The 19390-nt window shown below is 32.2% G+C and overlaps 1 protein-coding gene across 1 annotated transcript in view; it reads left to right on the plus strand.

The window, feature by feature from the left end:
* Nucleotides 1–19390, plus strand: part of Rbp (RIMS binding protein) — a 270060-nt gene that overhangs the window by 207092 nt on the left and 43578 nt on the right. The window contains exons 15-16 of the mRNA XM_075290727.1: nucleotides 5699–5788; nucleotides 14987–15499. Of these exons, the coding sequence (XP_075146842.1) occupies nucleotides 5699–5788; nucleotides 14987–15499 (603 nt within the window). The remainder of the gene's footprint in view (nucleotides 1–5698; nucleotides 5789–14986; nucleotides 15500–19390) is intronic.

Raw genomic sequence — 19390 nt, forward strand, 5'->3', positions numbered from 1 at the left:
CATTCAAAATAACAACACTGTAAAACAAAATTCACACACACACCAACTTACATACACTCTACACTGTAAAGCCACAAAATACACTTAACAAAAAAAAAAAAAAGTTTGAAGTTTTTCTCTTCAAGAAACTACTTTCCATTCTATATTTTTTGCATAAAAAAATTGAACATTTGCAACATTTTCTCTACTAACAGCTATCAACTCTCTCCAAAGAAAAAAAATAACAACAAAACAAAATATGTTGAGATTTTATTTGCTTGCACATCTTCTACTTCTTACTTTTGAAATATGTTTCATTTAATTTGCATTGAAATATTTATTCATTTTCTTCACCTTTTTCAACACTAAACTATGACTTTTTCTATACATGAAAATTTTCTTGAACCTAAGCAATACTAATTTGCAAGACTTTTATTCAAAACTAAATTGTTACCCTCAAATTCAAATACTCCACTAACAAACCTGGGTTGAATATTAAAGAAAATTGTCCTACAAAAATTGTTCAGAACCCGTTCAGAAAATCATCTCTGAATTTTCTGCTTAATTTTGAAGAAAGGGCGAGAAAAGCCATGGTAGCTTTCTTGTCGTACAATGAGGCACTATAGACAAATTTTACATTGACTATATACGGCAGTGGTTCGATCTATAAGTCTACACTGAAAAAAATATTGACATAATATGAAAGACTTCAACTTAAATTTTAGGATATGCAAATAACACAATATTAAAATAAAGAAATTTTAATTGGAAGAACGATAATAATCTTTGCACTAAGAATTTATTTATTTATTTTATTTAATAATTTGTAAAACTACTTACAGCAAGATGATACATCTTATAAATGACAGTACTAGATTCATGTTTGATCAGAAACAATGTGTAAATGTGTTGGTGTAGGAGAAAACATATAAATATAAAAACTTATTTAATACAACAAAAAACAAAATTTATAATAATTGAAAAATTTCGATAAGTTAGCAATATTTTATATTGTAAACAAGATTCTTAAGCAAATATTTTAAATAATTCATTTTTAAATCGGATAGCATTGATTGTAGTTTGCATTGGTTTCTTAAAATTTAGGACGCGAATCTTTGAAATTATCCCTACTCTAAATCTTGATTTAAAGAAATAATATTTAAATTGACTGGGATATTGAATCATTGGATTAAAGACAAAAAAAGCTTCAAAAATAGGCTAAAACTTATATTGAGGAATGTAAATCTTTGGTTTAAAGTTTTTTGAAATTAAAAAAACATTTTGTACTTTGATGTACACAGAAAATTTTTCACGAAAAAATTTCCAATTAAAGTCTTTATTGAGTTTTAAAAAATATTCAATTAAAATTTTAATTGAGTCAACAAAATGTTTAATTGATACAAAAATCAATCACAACCAGTAAGGAAAGTATAAAGTCGGGCGTGGTCGACTATATTATACCGTACACCACTTTGTAGATCTAAATTTTCGATACCATTTAAGTCGGCTAATGCACTAGGGTGGAACACAATGTTAGTAAAAAATATGGGAAACATTTAAATCTGAAGCAATTTTAAGGAAACTTCGCAAAAGTTTATTTATGATTTATCGCTCGATATATATGTATTATAAGTTTAGGAAAATTAGAGTCATTTTTACAACTTTTCGACTAAGCAGTGGCCATTTTACAAAGAAAATGTTGGTATTTTGACCATTTTTGTAGAAATCAGAAAAACATATATATGCACAGAAAAAAATATCACCAGAATATTTCCAATTAAAAAGTTAATTGAAGTTGAATGTTTTTTCAATTAATAAATTAATTGATACAATTAACTTTTTAATCAAGGTAGAAACATTAGGTTAATTAAGTCAATGATTGAAAATTTTAAAATTTTTAATTAAAAAATTAATTGATAGAATTAACTTTTTAATCAAATTCAGAAGACGAAGTCAGTTAAAAAAAGTGATGAACATTTCTTAATCAAAATAAAAATTCTAAGCCAATTCAGAAAGTAGTTGAAAATAGTTACCTTTTTAAATAAAAAATTAATTGGGGTTTGCATTCAAAATCAATTAAATTTTTAATTGAATCAATTAAAAAATTAATTGAAAATTGCTAATGACATCAATTAATTTTTTAATCAAGGATTTTTTCTATGCCCAATTAAAACTGTAATTGATACTATCATTTTCGTGATTGAAGACATTTCAATTAAAAAATTAATTGGATCAATTAATTTCGTGATTGAATCAGAAAAAAATTTTTTTGTGTGTGGGAGCTAGATCTAAATCTGAACCGATTTCAACCAAATTTGGCACGCATAGCTACAATGCTAATTCTACTCCCTGTGCAAAATTTCAATTAAATCGGAGAAAAAATTGGCCTCTGTGGTCATATATGTGTAAATCGGCCGAAAGCTATATATGGGAGCTATATATAAATCTGAACCGATTTCAACCAAATTTGGCGCGCATAGCTACAATGCTAATTCTACTCCCTGTGCAAAATTTCAATTAAATCGGAGTAAAAGATTGACCACTGTGGTCATATGAGTGTAAATCGGGCGAACGATATATATGGGAGCAATATCTAAATCTGAACCGATTTCAATCAAATTTAGCACACTTGACTACACTACTAATTGTGCTCCTAGTGCAAAATTTCAACTGACTTGGAGTAAAACTCTGGCTTCTGGGACTGTATTAGTCCATATCGGGCGAAATATGTATATATGGGAGCTATATCTAAATTTGAACCGATTTCTTCCAAAATCAATAGGGTTCTATTCTGAGCCAAAACACATACTTGTGCCAAATTTTAAGTCGATTGGACTAAAACTGCGACCTAGACTTTGATCACAAAAATGTGTTCACGGACAGACGGACATGGCTATATCGACTCAGGAGCCCACCCTGAGCATTTTTGTCAAAGACACCATGTGTCTATTTCGTCTCCTTCTGGGTGTTGCAAACATATGCACTAACTTATAATACCCGTCCTAGAGCGAAAAGGGCTTTAATTCGTGACCACCCCCAAAAAATTGAAATTTTCATCCATATACTAAAACAAGTAAGGAAAGTCTAAAGTCGGGCGGGGCCGACTATATTATACCCTGCACCACTTTGTAGATCTAAATTTTCGATACCATATCACATCCGTCAAATGTGTTGGGGGATATATATAAAGGTTTGTCCCAAATACATACATTTAGATATCACTCGATTTGGACAGAATTTGATAGACTTTTACAAAATCTATAGACTCAAAATTTAAGTTGGCTAATTCACTAGGGTGGAACACAATTTTAGTAAAAAAAAATATGGGAAACATTTAAATCTGAAGCAATTTTAAGGAAACTTCGCAAAAGTTTATTTATGATTTATTGCTCGATATATATGTATTAGAAGTTTAGGAAAATTAGAATCATTTTTACAACTTTTCGACTAAGCAGTGGCGATTTTACAAGGAAAATGTTGGTATTTTGACCATTTTTGTCGAAATCAGAAAAACATATATATGGGAGCTATATCTAAATCTGAACCGATGTCAACCAAATTTGGCACGCATAGCTACAATGCTAATTCTACTTCCTGTGCAAAATTTCAACTAAATCGGAGTTAAAAATTGGCCTCTGTGGTCATATGAGTGTAAATCGGGCGAAAGCTATATATGGGAGATATATCCAAATCTGAACCGATTTCAACCAAATTTGGCACGCATAGTTACAATGTTAATTCTTCTCCCTATGCAAAATTTCAACTAAATCGGAGCAAAAAATTTGCCTCTGTGGGCAAATGAGTGTAAATCGGGCGAAAGCTATATATGGGAGATATATCTAAATCTGAACCGATTTGCCCGATATTTTGCAAGTTTTTCGATACTCATAAAATATTCGGATGTGCGGAATTTGAGGAAGATCGGTTGATATACACGCCAATTATGACCAGATCGGTGAAAAATATATATGGCAGCTATATCTAAATCTGAACCGAGTTTTTCCAAAATCAATAGGGATCGTCTTTGAGCCGAAACAGGACCCTATACCAAATTTTAGGACAATCGGACTAAAACTGCGAGCTGTACTTTGCACACAAAAATACATCAACAGACAGACAGACGGACAGACAGAGAGACAGACGGACATAGCTAAATCGACTCAGAATTTAATTCTAAGCCGATCCGTATACTAAAAGATTGGTCTATGATTACTCCTTCTTGGCGTTACATACAAATGCACAAACTTATTATACCCTGTACCACAGTAGTGGTGAAGGGTATAAAAAGTGAATAACTCCTTTTGCTCATATCTCCTAAACTAAGCATTCTAGGGCGAAAAGGAGGTTATTTCGTGATACCTCGCGAAAAATCCGTTTAAATTCAAAAAAATGAAATTTTATTTTATTTAATTTATTCGTTTTTTCGCAATTTTTCTTTATGTGCTATCCATTAAAAACGTGTTAATGACAATTTACATTTCCAAATTCATGTGGAAATTATATTCATTTCAAGTGGAAATTATGCGATGTTTCAATTAAAAAAGCGTCTTTAAAATAAAGTATTCAAAAACCTATCCAATTATTGAATGCGGTTTTGCTTTGTAGTTAAGGAACAAAAAGTCAACAAATTTAAAGACGATTTCATTAATTTTGAAGAATTTTTCAGAAATATTGAAGTCAAGCTGACCTTAGTCAAACATAATTTTTAAGTCGTATCACTTAACTATAAGAACAAATCGACTTCATTTATATCAGAGAAATGTGTCTTCTTTGGTAAGCAAATTTTGCATTTTAACATGGTATGAAATCTTTGGCATCACGACAATATTTTTTTTCAATGTAAGTGTAGTGGGCTTTGCAGAATTATTATTTGAAATAGAAAAAGTAACGTTTTTCTAAAAAAAATCATTTAAATCGGAAGGAAATCAATATTCGATTCATCAGTAAAACGATTTGCCTGTATAAATTGTAATAAAAAAAATTGACTTATTTAGAAATATTCTCTTAAAAATTAAGATATGGACAATTTTCTTTAATTTCAATTCACATTTCCCTTTTCACAATATTTTCCATTTGTTACTAACCATAATGCAAAACTTCTACATTCCTATAAATAAACCTACATACACGAAACAGCAAAAAGTTCCACAATTCCACAGTTAAATTAACTTTTAGAAGAAGAAAGTATGTTAAAAAAAAAGAAAATTAAAGAATCTAAAAATATTAAGACTCAAAATCCTTTTGGAAGTCATATAAAAAATAATAATTTTCTTGAAAAGGTTATGTAGTAAAATGTATGTAAGTTAACCCCTTAACCCCTTTCCCGTTGACACAAACAAACAAACCCCCGTTAAAGCAAATACGTTATGGAAAGAATTTTTATTAAAAATTTAATTCAAGTGCTTGCCGTTAATTTTTTACGTTACTTTAATTTAAGAACATTCTGAACTCTGAATAGTTCTTGTGGCATGATTAATGATTGAAAGATCTAATAAAACGATTGTACAATTCTTAGCTAAATAGCAACATGAAACAAAGCAAAATACAATTAACCCAAAAAAATATTTTTTCCCAACAAATATAAAAAAAAATTTTTTTCCTAAAAATTATTTTTATTACAAACATCATGACATTTGTATATTCTGTAAATGTTGAAATTAAAACATAAATTCCTACTACCCTCCCCCGCAAAAAAAAACTCATCTGTGTACAAATGCAGGCCGACGGAAGTTCTGGTTTATTAGGGGGCCTACTCGGCGGCCTCTTTTCCAAACAAACACCTCAGACTCAAGCGAATCAAAATGTTAACGTAAGTCCAAACTCATTCATCACATACAACATTTGCTCTTTACTTAAAAACCACACACCAATAAAGAAAAAAACACACCCATTATATACCACTTATCAAATTATTTTAATAGTTAATATTTTCTATAATTATATATACAAAATAAATATAAATGATTTTCATTAAATTTTAATATCTCAAAGCAATAATAATGATTATTACATATATCCATATAAATATATTCACAATTATTTTATTTGAAATATTTTTACAAAATATTAAATGCTTGCCAAATATTTGATATATTAGAAATTTATTTAGTGCCCTTAATAATATAATTATAATTTATGCAAATATATATATATATTTATATATATTAGTTATCTTATACCGATATACATATATAATAATAAATAGTTTAGTTTAGTAGATTTGGTAGAAAAACGTTCGATGGACATTAGGCTTGAGTGAATTTATTTTCTTACAGTGTAACATGTAATATTACATTGCGTTGGATGGTCACATTTTATGTGATAGTTTTCTATAATAAAAGCTCTGGGCACAATATGTTCGACTTGCATCGACATTTTCCAGTTTTATTTCTATAGAACATTTTGTCAAAATTTTATTGCGATAGAAAATTTTGTCAAAATTTTATTTCTATAGAAAATTTTGTAAAAATTTTATTTCTATAGAAAATTTTGTCAAAATTTTTATTTCTATAGAACATTTTGTCAAAATTTTATTTTTATAGAAAATTTTGTCAAAATTTTATTTCTATAGAAAATTTTGTCAAAATTTTATTTCTATAGAAAATTTTGTCAAAATTTTATTTCTATAGAAAATTTTGTCAAAATATTATTTCTATAAAATTTTTTGTCAAAATTTTATTTATATAGAAAATTTTGTCAAAATTTTATTTATATAGAAAATTTTGTCAAAATTTTATTTATATAGAAAATTTTGTACAAATTTTATTTCTATAGAAAATTTGTCAACATTTTATTTCTATACAACATTTTGTCAAAATTTTATTTCTATAGAAATTTTTGTCAAATTTTTATTTATATAGAAAATTTTGTCAAAATTTTATTTCTATAGAAAATTTTGTCAAAATTTTATTTCTATAGAAAATGTTGTCAACATTTTATTTCTATAAAATTTTTTGTCAAAATTTTATTTTTGTAAAAATTTTATTTCGATAGAAAATTTTTTCAAAATTTTATTTCATTATTGTTGTTTTTGATTTCAGCGTAAAACCATGCATTGACTAAACTACAAGTGTAGCTTAACCAACAGAGGAAAAGTATGCTTGTCAAATTTATTTGAGCAAAACCCTATAGACTGCCACATTCCTCATCAGCATCCTCTACTAGCAGCAAAACTATCAACCAATTATCAGAATAAATTCGGGTAATTCACTCAACCCAAAGTGAACAGCACTTGAACCTTCCGAAAAAAGGTTTGATAGTCGGCTACTGCCCAAACAAATTTGCAAGCATAACATATCTCTTTTCCTTTGTCAAACTCAAATTATCGATTTGAATGTGGTTGGCTGGGTTTGTTTTTGAGCGTGCTTCCTCTATCTTCATTCGTTTTGTTTGTTATTGTTGGTTTATTCTGCAATCATCATTGTTGTTTTTGATTTCAGCTTAAAATCATGCATTGACTAAACTACAAGTGTAGCTCTAGAAAATTTTGTCAAAATTTGATTTCTACAGAAAATTTTGTCAAAATATTATTTCTAAAGAAAATTTTGTCAAAATTTTATATCTATAGAACATTTTGTCAACCTTATATTTCTACAGAAAATTTTGTCAAAATTTGATTTCGATAGAAAATTTTATCAAAAATTTATTTCGATAAAAAATTTTGTCAAAATTTTATTTCTATACAAAATTTTGTTTGTGTAAATAATTTTAAATAATTTTATTTTTATACAGTGAATAGTCTAAGTGAGCCTGATACATCGGGCTGCCACCTAACCTAACCTGGACTATTCAGTCCATTGTGATAGCACAGTGGTGAGCTTCACTCTTATCACTGAGTGCTGCCCGATTCTATGTTAAGCTCTCAATAACAAGGGACCTCCGTTTTATAGCCGAGTCCGCACGACGTTCCACATTGCAGTGAAACTACTTAGAGAAAGAAGCTTTGAAAGACTCAAAAATGTCACCAGCATTACTGAGGTGGAATAATCCACTGCTGAAAAACTTTTTGGTGCTTCATCGAAGGTGGTTTCGAACCCACGACCTTGTGTATGCAAGACGGGGATGTTAACCATTGCACCACGGTGGCTCCCAACATGATATTTGAATAAGATATTTATAAAACAAGTATATACAGCACTAAGTTCGGCCGGGCCGAATCTTAAATACCCACCACCATGAACCAAATATTAGGGTTTCCTTTGAAATTTCAGGAGGGATTGAGGACACTTCCCGAAGATAAATTTAAAGATTTCACCTATGAGGACTATATCAGATTCTGGATTAATAAGAACCATTTTTGTTTGAGCTTTAGAGGAATCATTAACATCTCTTGTAAGTGTACAAGAAAATTGTAAAATAACGTCTTGCTTTGAAATCTTAAATCTGTAGATTTTCACCCGAGAAGTATCTGAAATCTGAAAAATTTTACATTGAGTTTCAAGCAATTTTCATGATCAGTGCGCCTTCTATACCCTCAAGAAATGAAGACGGTCTATATGGAGGCATTACCAAAAGGACCGATAAAAGCTTAATCCGATATACGTTTTTGGGAGCCTAAAATAATATTTAAAATTTCAGGCAAATCGCATAAAAACTAGGGATTCTAGAAACCCAAGAAGTAAAATCGGGATATCGGTCTATATGGGGGCTATACCAAAACATACCGATACTCACCATTTGTGGCACACCACTTTATAGTCCTCAAATACCACTAGATTTCCAATTTCAGACAAATTGGATAAAAACTACGGTTTCTATAAGCCCAAGACCACAAATCGGGAGGTCCTTTTATATGGGGACCATACCAAAACATGGACCGATACTCACAATTTTTGGCATACGTATTTGTGGTCCTACAATACTTCTAGATTTCCAATTTCAGGTAAATTGAATAAAAACTGCGGTTTCTATAAGCCCAAGAAGTAAAATCGGGAGATCGGTCTATATGGGGGCTATACCAAAATATTGTCCGATACTCACAATTTTTGGCACACGTATTTGTGGTCTTACAATACCTCTAGATTTCTAATTTCAGGTAAATTGAATAAAAACTGCGGTTTCTATAAGCCCAAGAAGTAAAATCGGGAGATCGGTCTATATGGGGGCTATACCAAAACATGGGCCGATACTCACCATTTTTGGCACACCCCTTTATGGTCATAAAATACCTCTACATTTCTAATTTCAGGCAAATTGGATAAAAACTACGATTTCTATAAGCCCAAGACCCCAAATCGGGAGGTCGGTTTATATGGGGACTATATCAAAACCTGGACCGATATAGCCCATCTTCGAACTTGACCTGCCTGCAGACAAAAGACGAGTTTGTGCAAAATTTCAGCGCGATTGCTTCATTATTGAAGACTGTAGCGTGATTACAACAGACAGACAGACAGACAGACAGACAGACAGACGGACATCGTTATATCGTCTTAGAATTTCTCCCTGATCAAGAATATATATACTTTATATAGTCGGAAATCGATATTTCGATGCGTTACAAACGGAATGACAAACTTATTATACCCCCGTCACCATTCTATGGTGGTGTGTATAAAAATTGTGTTAAGCAAATTCAGAGCAGATTGTAGGTATTACATAGTGGCTTGCGTTACCGTCGGAAATTTCTAAAAGTGGCACTATTCATAAAAAAGTGGTAAACTTATTTTTAAATAAAAATACGACTTTTTTACGGCCATTTTCATGTAGCTCCGTTAGGCTTTAACTCCCAGTTAACGGAAATTAAATTGCAAATATCTTCTTTCCGGTTAATTTTAACTGAAAAATTTTCGTCAGTTAAGTTCCTAAAGGCAAGATGACAGCTTCGTCTATAATACGGTTTAAAAGTTGGTTACTTAACGGAACACTAACGGAGCTTTATGAAAATGGGGGTTAAAATAATTTTTATAAGTCTTTTTGTATTAAATTATACTTTTTTTTGCAAACTAGGTCTAAATAAACTCAACAATAATTTTATATCGATTTCATCGAACCATGAAATTAAAAGTTGTAAGGCAAACCCTGTTTACATACTAGAAAATGTTTGTTGCCTATTCTCAGGCGTCACAATTGTCCGCTTGATAACAATACGATTTGATAAGGAAAACAATTGGACCTGATAGTTCGACTTTATGTTAAGGCACCAATACTATTCGTAAAACGAAATACGGGATCAATCAATATTTTCAGTCGTCTCAATTACTTGATAATGCTATGATTCAGTGTGGCCATTTTAGCATTTTTGCCGCTAAATTTAATATTTTTTCTATTTAGCCGCAAAGTTTTCATTTCGCATTTTTAGCATTATTCACCCCACAAAGTTTCAACTATGTTAGTACTGGTTACAGTAATAAGTGCCTTCAATTTTATGTAACATTTAGAAAGAAGCGGCTTAAAACCCAAAGTTTAGTACATCAATCATCTCAGAAGTAAATGTAGCGGTGTACGTCTGTCCAAATTTTGGTTAAATTTTATATACAAATAAAATTTTGACAAAATTTTTTATAGAAATAAAATTTTGACAAAATTTTTTATAGAAATAAAATTTTGACAAAATTTTTTGTGGAGATAAAATTTTGACAAAATTTTCTATAGAAATAAAATTTTGACAAAATTTTCTATAGAAATAAAATTTTGACAACATTTTCTATAGAAATGAAATTTTGACAAAATTTTCTATCGAAATAAAATTTTGAGAAAATTTTCTATAGAAATGAAATTGTATACAAATAAAATTTTGAAAAATCTTTGTATAGAAATAAAATTATTAGTTTTTTAGTTGATTTTTGGTCGAAAATAAATTCATAACCTCAAGCTTAAAAAACATGAATTTATTAGAAATAAAATTTTGTATAAAAATAAAATTATTTAAAATTATTTACACAAATAAAATATCATGTTGGGAGTCACCATGGTGCAATGGTTAGCATCCCCGCCTTACATACACAAGGTCGTGGGTTCGAAACCAGCTTCGACCAAACACCAAAAAATTTTTCAGCAGTGGATTATCCAAGTAATGCTGGTGACATTTTTGAGTCTTTCAAAGCTTCTCTAAGTAGTTTCGAATATTATATTTGTGAACAATTTTTCTGTTTTTTTTTTTTACTATAATATTATCAGTGTATACTTTTTCCGCCTAAAAGTATGCATGAAAAATTTTCTATAGTAGATAAACTGGGTAATCCTTCGGAATATTAAATTGCAAAGATTTTCAACTAAATGGAGATAAAACAAGTATATACAGCAGTAAGTTCGGCCGGGCCGAATCTTAAATACCCACCACCATAAACCAAATATTAGGATTTCCTTTGAAATTTCAGGAGGGCTTGAGGACTTGAGGACACTTCCCGAAGATAAATTTAAAGATTTCACCTATGAGGACTATATCAGATTCTGGATTTATAATGTTAGAGGAATCATTAACATCTCTTGTAAGTGTGCAAGAAAATTATAAAATAACGTCTTGATTTGAAATCTTAAATCTGTAGAAGTAAAATCTGGAAATTTTACATTGAGTTTCAAGCAATTTTCATGATCAGTGCGCCTTCTACACCATCAAGAAGTGAAGTCGGTCTATATAGGCATTACCAAATGGACCGATAAAAACTTAATCCGATACACGTTTTTGTGGGCCCAAAATACGAGAATATTTACAATTTCAGGCAAATCAGATAAGAACTACGGTTTCTAGAAACCCAAGGAGTAAAATCGGGAGATAGTTCCTATGGGGGCTGCACTAAAATATGGACCGATACTCACCGTTTTCGGCACACCTCTTTATGACCCGAAAATACCTCTAGATTTCCAATTTCAGGCAAATAGGATAAAAACTTCGGATTCTAGAAGCCCAAGAAGTAAAATCGGGAAATCGGTCTATATGGGGGCTATACCAAAATATGGACCGATACTCACCATTTTTGGCACACCTCTTTATGTTCCTAAAATACCTGTAGATTTCCAATTTCAGACAAATTGGATAAAAACTACGGTTTCTATAAGCCCAAGACCCTAAACCGGGAGGCCGTTTTATATGGGGACCATACCAAAACATGTACCGATACTCACCATTTTTGGCACACGTATTTGTGGTCCTGTAATACCTCTAGATTTCCAAATTCAGGCAAATAGGATAAAACCTTCGGATTCTAGAAGCCCAAGAAGTAAAATCGGGAAATCGGTCTATATGGGGGCTATACCAAAATATGGACGATACTCACCATTTTTGGCACACCTCTTTATGTTCCTAAAATACCTGTAGATTTCCAATTTCAGACAAATTGGATAAAAACTACGGTTTCTATAAGCCCAAGACCCCAAACCGGGAGGCCGTTTTATATGGGGACCATACCAAAACATGGACCGATACTCACAATTTTTGGCACACGTATTTGTGGTCCTGTAATACCTCTAGATTTCCAATTTCTGGTAAATTGAATAAAAACTGCGGTTTCTATAAGCCCAAGAAGTAAAATCGGGAGATCGGTCTATGTGGGGACTATACCAAAATATGGACCGATACTCACAATTTTTGACACACGTAGTTGTGGTCCTACAATACCTCTAGATTTCCAATTTCAGGTAAATTTAATAAAAACTGCGGTTTCTATAAGCCCAAGAAGTAAAATCGGGAGATCGGTCTATATGGGGGCTATACCAAAATATGGACCAATACTCACAATTTTTGGCACACGTATTTGTGATCCTGTAATACCTCTAGATTTCCAATTTCAGGTAAATTGAATAAAAACTGCGGTTTCTATAAGCCCAAGAAGTAAAATCGGGAGATCGGTCTATATGGGGGCTATACCAAAACATGGACCAATACTCACAATTTTTGGCACACGTATTTGTGGTCCTACAATACCTCTAGATTTCTAATTTCAGGTAAATTGAATAAAAACTGCGGTTTCTATAAGCCCAAGAAATAAAATCGGGAGATAGGTCTATATGGGGGTTATACCAAAATATGGACCGCTACTCACAATTTTTGGCACACGTATTTGCGATCCTGTAATACCTCTAGATTTCCAATTTCAGGTAAATTGAATAAAAACTGCGGTTTCTATAAGCCCAAGATATAAAATCGGGAGATCGGTCTATATGGGGGCTATACCAAAACATGGACCGATACTCACCATTTTTGGCACACCTCTTTATGGTCATAAAATACCTCTGGATTTCAAATTTCAGGCAAATTGGATAAAAACTACGATTTCTATAAGCCCAAGACCCCAAATCGGGAGGTCGGTTTATATGGAGACTATATCAAAACCTGGACCGATATAGCCCATCTTCGAACTTGACTTGCCTGCAGACAAAAGACGAGTTTGTGCAAAATTTCAGCACGATTGCTTCATTATTGAAGACTGTAGCGTGATTACAACAGACAGACAGACAGACGGACAGACGGACATCGTTATATCGTCTTAAAATTTCTCCCTGATCAAGAATATATATACTTTATATAGTCGGAAATCGATATTTCGATGTGTTACAACCGGAATGACCAACTTATTTTACCCCCGTCACCATTCTATGGTGGTGGGTATAATTAATGTTAGACTAGTTAAGATCTAAACTACAAATAATTATTGCACTACGCTACGCTATATAATACATTGATATAAATGCGTTTAATTGTTGAGTTTTCTTTATGAAAACGTGTGCCACTTGTTTAAAATTAGTGTGTCACATTTTATGGCTTGTGACACGTTTTGTGCCACATTCTACAAATTTTCAACTGCATATAATCAGGGTATAAAGCAAATTGATATAAATTTCAAACTAAATATATCATATTATGAATACTTCCATCGTAAGTTATATTTTGTTGACAATTAGAAAACGGTGGAATTATCACTAGCTGTCTTACTATTTTATTAAACCATCCAACCTTCGTCTTGTTTAGAATTTTGTGCATTGTAAGAATTTAAGTAAAAACACAGTCCCAAAATAATTCCTAACGTAAGTTTACTTAGTATGATTAGTTTTTTTTTGTTTTTCTATAAACTTTAGTTTTTTATTAAATATAAATTATTAATAATTTATTAGTGAAAATCGAAAATGCGTATGAAATGAATCCAAGGTACAGAACATAGGGGTAGTGCTCTAAACGTACCATAGTGCTTAGGTCAAACAAAAACACGAGTTTCTCACAGTGTACATTTGTACATAAACACTTAAAAAATAACACACGAAATCCAAATACACACATACACCACATTCGTACACTGTAAAAATTCAAAAACAGTCGGCTACAAACTCAAAACTGACCTAACTCTAAATTTGTATCATATTCAATGGCTTTCCTAATCTTTCTTTCTATTATATGTTTTTAGTTTAGTTTATGGATTTTGCTTTGTGCCTTTTTTATTCTTTGGGCTTTCTGTATTATGTTTACCTCCCCCTTATTTTATTGTTTGCTTTGGGTTTCTTAAGCCAAGCTCAATCATCATGTGTTTCTTCTTAGCTTTGTTCTGTATCCTTACATACTACAGTACTCGTTAAACTATCCAAATTTAATTTAGTTTTATTAGTTGAAATTTATGAAACAAAACAAAAAAACAAAAATTATATGCTAAATGCAATCGAACATTGTTTAAATACTTTTTTTATGACGTACTTACATGCGCACAATGGGACATTTGATGCCTTTTTAATGCCCGAATATCGTGAAATGCAATCGAAACGAGAATACAAAATCGCTGGCATTGTCCGCTTAGCGATGTGTTTGAGCAGTTTTTCTTCATCTGGTTGGGTCCCAAAGTCCTTTGTTGATGGCCAGAACAAACGCAAATGTCCCAGTGTGTGCCTGAGTTTCTTTACAAAATCAAAAATACATTCACAACTCCAAAAAAAAAAAAAAACTTTTTGAAACTTTGCATTTGAAAACAATTTTTCGAAATTTTGCTTTGAACGAAAATTAAAATTAAAAAAAAACCAAAAAACAAAATACACACAAAATTGAAAATTATTTAATTCGGGTTTAAATCATTGAATAAAACTAAAGGGTTACCCACCGGGCCAACAGCAACGTATGATGCGGCCACAAGGACCTCAGGGTATGCAACAGCAGCAGCAACAACAACAACCGTATGGACCTCAAGGCCCCATGGGTCCACAGCAGCGTTTCCCCGGCCAAAGAGGACCTGCCCCTCCGGGTCAAATGCAACCTGGTGGACCCATGCAGCAAGGTGGTATGATGTCTGGCCAAATGCAACAACAACAATCTGGTATGCAAGGTCAAATGCAAGGTGCTATGGGCCTTCGAGGTCCACTCAATCAACAACAACAGCAGCAGCAGCAACAGCAACAGCAAATGCAACAGCAACAAATGCAACAGGGCCAAATGATGCCCGGCCAACAAGGTCTAACGCCACAACAACAACAGCAGCAACAAATGGCTGCTCAGAAAAAGGCCCGTTATTTCGTTGCTATGTTCGACTATGATCCAAGCACAATGAGTCCCAATCCAGATGGATGTGATGAAGAACTGCCATTCCAAGAAGGTGATACAATTAAGGTAAGACCAAATCTACACATTTGCTTCCTACCTAATAGATGCTAGTCATTTGATTATTAAAAACCAAAAGAAAAAAATCCAATAAAACAAAAAAACATGTTGGCAACATTGTGCAAAATATGAAAATGCAAATGCAATTGGCTGGCCTTGAGATTTTGTAGATTTTTTGTATGTTAGGCTAATTTAAAACAAAAAGGCTTGTTATTATTATTATTTTTTTTTTTTCATTCCTAAAATAAGTCGTATTTCAATTGTACGGAGTAGTCCTACACCTTTTCTACAACACCAAATGGAATACAAATTGTATACCCTTGACCATTCTTCAGGAACTGGATATTATAAGTTAGTTCATAGTTTATTATCATAAGTGTTTCTTCATTCTGCACAGGATGCTTATTTTTTGTGGGATATCGTGGCAGTATTATACTATCCAGTGCTTCTCTTGCAATACTAAAATATTGTTGATTAACATAAAACTAACTGATAGCATTTTGCAATCGTCGCTGTCCTAGTGCTACTCAGCGTGACTGTATGGAATTTTTAACCTATTTCATATTTCCATGAATCACAATAGCAGCTTATTGTGAATTGCTAATATTTTAATTGAAACAAAAATCAATCACAAAAATTAATAGTATCATTTAAATTTTTAATTGGATCAATTAATTTGTTTGTTAATTGAATTTCAATTAATTTTTTAATTGATACTATCATTTCTGTCATTAAAGAAATTTCAATTAAAAAAATGGATCAATTAATTTCGTTATTGAATCAGAAAACATTTTCTTTTGTAGAGGCTATCTAACATACCTAAAAAGTATAGAATTGGTAGTATATCCTTTGGTCAAATGCTAATGCGGAAGTTTACAAACGTCCATAAGACAGTTAAATCTTCAATACTATCCCTCCAAATATTATAATGTGCATGAAGATAAATTGTAAATTTAACTATCCGAGACACAAAGCAGGTAGTTTATGCCTGCGCACCTAATGGGTTAATTACAATTTGGGGATATAAAATATTTAATAAAATTCAGCACTTTCCAATATATTTGAAAACAGCGTTTTTTATTTTTTCATTCCTAAAATAGATTAGTTTAGAATTAAGCTGTAGCACGCTTTTTTCAAGCTGAATTAGGCTATTCAGTCCATTATGATACCACATTAACTAAAAATTCCTATTAAACCATAGGATTGGGGGTATATTAACTTCCCAGCAAAAAAAATTGAAGTTCTTTAAAAGCACTTCTAGAAGATGCATTCCCCATGATGTTCTTTATTTTAACTACCCAGGAAGTTCTTTTAATTCAATTTTTATAATTTGGGGTTTTCATACTTTTCATGGGTAATTTTAATTTTTTTTGTTGAAGGTTTAAAACAGAGTAAGAATTCATAAAATGGTACAAATCATTTAAATTTTGTCGAAAAAAATGCTAAATCCAATTTGAAAAAAATTGTGAATTTTTGAAAATATTTGAGATCAAACGTTTCCGACAAGCGTTATTAGAATCCATTAAAAATTATAAAAAATTATAAAAATTATTTATTTGACAAAATATCACAGAATTTTATAATTTACATCCAAAACATTGAATTCGGATCACACCTAAAGAAGAGATGCAAATTCAGTGCAACGGCTGTTGAAATGGAGGACTTCCGTCCTATGACAAGTCCATGTTAAATTCATCGCTTCTGCGTCAATTTTGCACCACTTCCAGATCCAAAAAAAAACATTTTCATTATTTTTTTGGCAACGCTTTTTTTGCTGGGGTTTGTCATTCCGTTTGTAACACATCGAAATATTGCTCTAAAACCCCATAAGGTATATATATTCTGGGTCGTAGTGAAATTCTGAGTCGATCTAAGCATGTTCGTCCGTCCGTCCGTCTGTTAAAATCACGCTAACTTCCGAACGAGACAAGCTATCGACTTGAAACTTGACCCAGGTAGTTGTTATTGATGTAGGTCGGATGATATTGCAAATGGGCTATATCGGTTCACTTTTATGTATAGCCCCCATATAAACCAAGAGAAGCACATTTCATCCTATCTCGGATGAAGTTTGCTCTTCCACGAGGCTCCGGAGGTCAAATCTGGGGATCGGGGTTTATATGGTGGCTACATACAATTATGGCCCGATATTGACCAATTCCTGCATGGTTGCTAGAGACCATATACTAACACCACGTACTAAATTTCAACCGTATCGGATGAAATTTGCTTCGTTAAGAGGCTCCGCAAACCAAATCTGGCGGTCGGTTTATATGGGGGCTATACGCAAAAGTACCTGTGTCAATACTTTTGTTCCTCAAAAAATGTTCCGTTTTTATCCCTTTCCGGCCTATAGCCGATCCACGTGATAGATTTTCCTAAATTTTTCAATTCTGTTATTTATGTGTACATAGAACATTTTAAATTATTAAGTTTGTTCAGTTTGATCCTGTATCCTGTTTTTTCAGGATACGTACAATTGTTGCAGTCCGGTAAATTCCGATAAAAGTCCGGACGTAAAAATATCAAAAAACACAAAATAATCACGAAGTTACTGTTTGCATACAATATTTAAAATGTTTTCTTATTGAAAACACTTGTTTGATGAAATATTCCACAATTTAAATAATTTTAATATATTTGAAAACTTACATCTTCCACTCATTTTTACAAATGCGCAAAGTACACTGCTGAAACTACAAAATTAATATGAAAAGCAAATATTTATAACGGTTCTTCACATTCTTAGACAAAGAGAGAGCATACACCATTATTTTTTTGCCGCTCTTATCGCAGTACGTCATATATTAAAGAAATTATAGAGACTTAAACTTACCCGCACAATTGTGCGTACACGGTCGGAAAGGGTTATACCCACCACCATAAAATGGTGACGGGGGTATAATAAGTTTGTCATTCCGTGTGTAACACATCGAAATATCGATTTCCGACTATATGAAGTATATATATATTCTTGATCAGGGAGAAATTCTAAGACGATATAAGCATGTCCGTCTGTCCGTCTGTCTGTGGTAATCACGCTACAGCCTTCAATAATGGCCTATCGTCCCGAAATTTGGCACAGATTAGTTTTGTGTTTGCAGGCTAGTCAAGTTCGAAGATGGGCTATATCGGTCCAAGTTTTGATATAGTCCCCATATAAACCGACCTCCCGATTTGGGGTCTTGGGCCTATAAAAACCGTAGTTTTTATCAGATTTGCCTGAAATTAGAAATCTAGAGGTATTTTGGGACCATAAAGAGGTGTGTCGAAAATGGTCCAGATCGGTCCATGTTTTAGTATAGCCCCCATATAGACCGATCTCCCGATTTTGCTTCTTAGGCGTCTAGAAACAGTATTTTCTATCCGATTTGTCTGAAATTGAAAATCTATAGGTATTGTGGGACTATAAAGAGGTGTATTTTAGGACCATAAGGAGGTGTGTCGAAAATTGTTCGTATCGGTCCATGTTTTGATATAGCCCCCATATAGACCGATCTCCCGATTTTGCTTCTTGGGCGTCTAGAAACTATATTTACCATCCGATTAGCCTGAAATTGGAAAACTATAGGTATTGTGGGACTATAAAGAGGTGTGTACAAAATGGTCCATATCGGTCCATGTTTTGGTATAGCCCCCATATAGACCGATCTCCCGATTTTGCTTCTTACGCGTCTAGAAACAATATTTTCTATCCGATTTGTATGAAATTGAAAATCTAAAGGTATTTTGGGACCATAAAGAGGTGTGTCGACAATGGTCCGCATCGGTCCATGTTTTGGTATAGCCCCCATATAAACCAATCTCCCGATTTGGAGTCTTGGGCCTATAAAAACCGTAGTTTGTATCCAATTTGCCTGAAATTCGAAATATAGAGGTATTTAAGTACCATAAAAAGTG

This window comes from Haematobia irritans, chromosome 1 (genome assembly GCF_050003625.1).
Source record: "Haematobia irritans isolate KBUSLIRL chromosome 1, ASM5000362v1, whole genome shotgun sequence".
Classification (NCBI taxonomy): Eukaryota; Metazoa; Arthropoda; class Insecta; order Diptera; family Muscidae; genus Haematobia; species Haematobia irritans.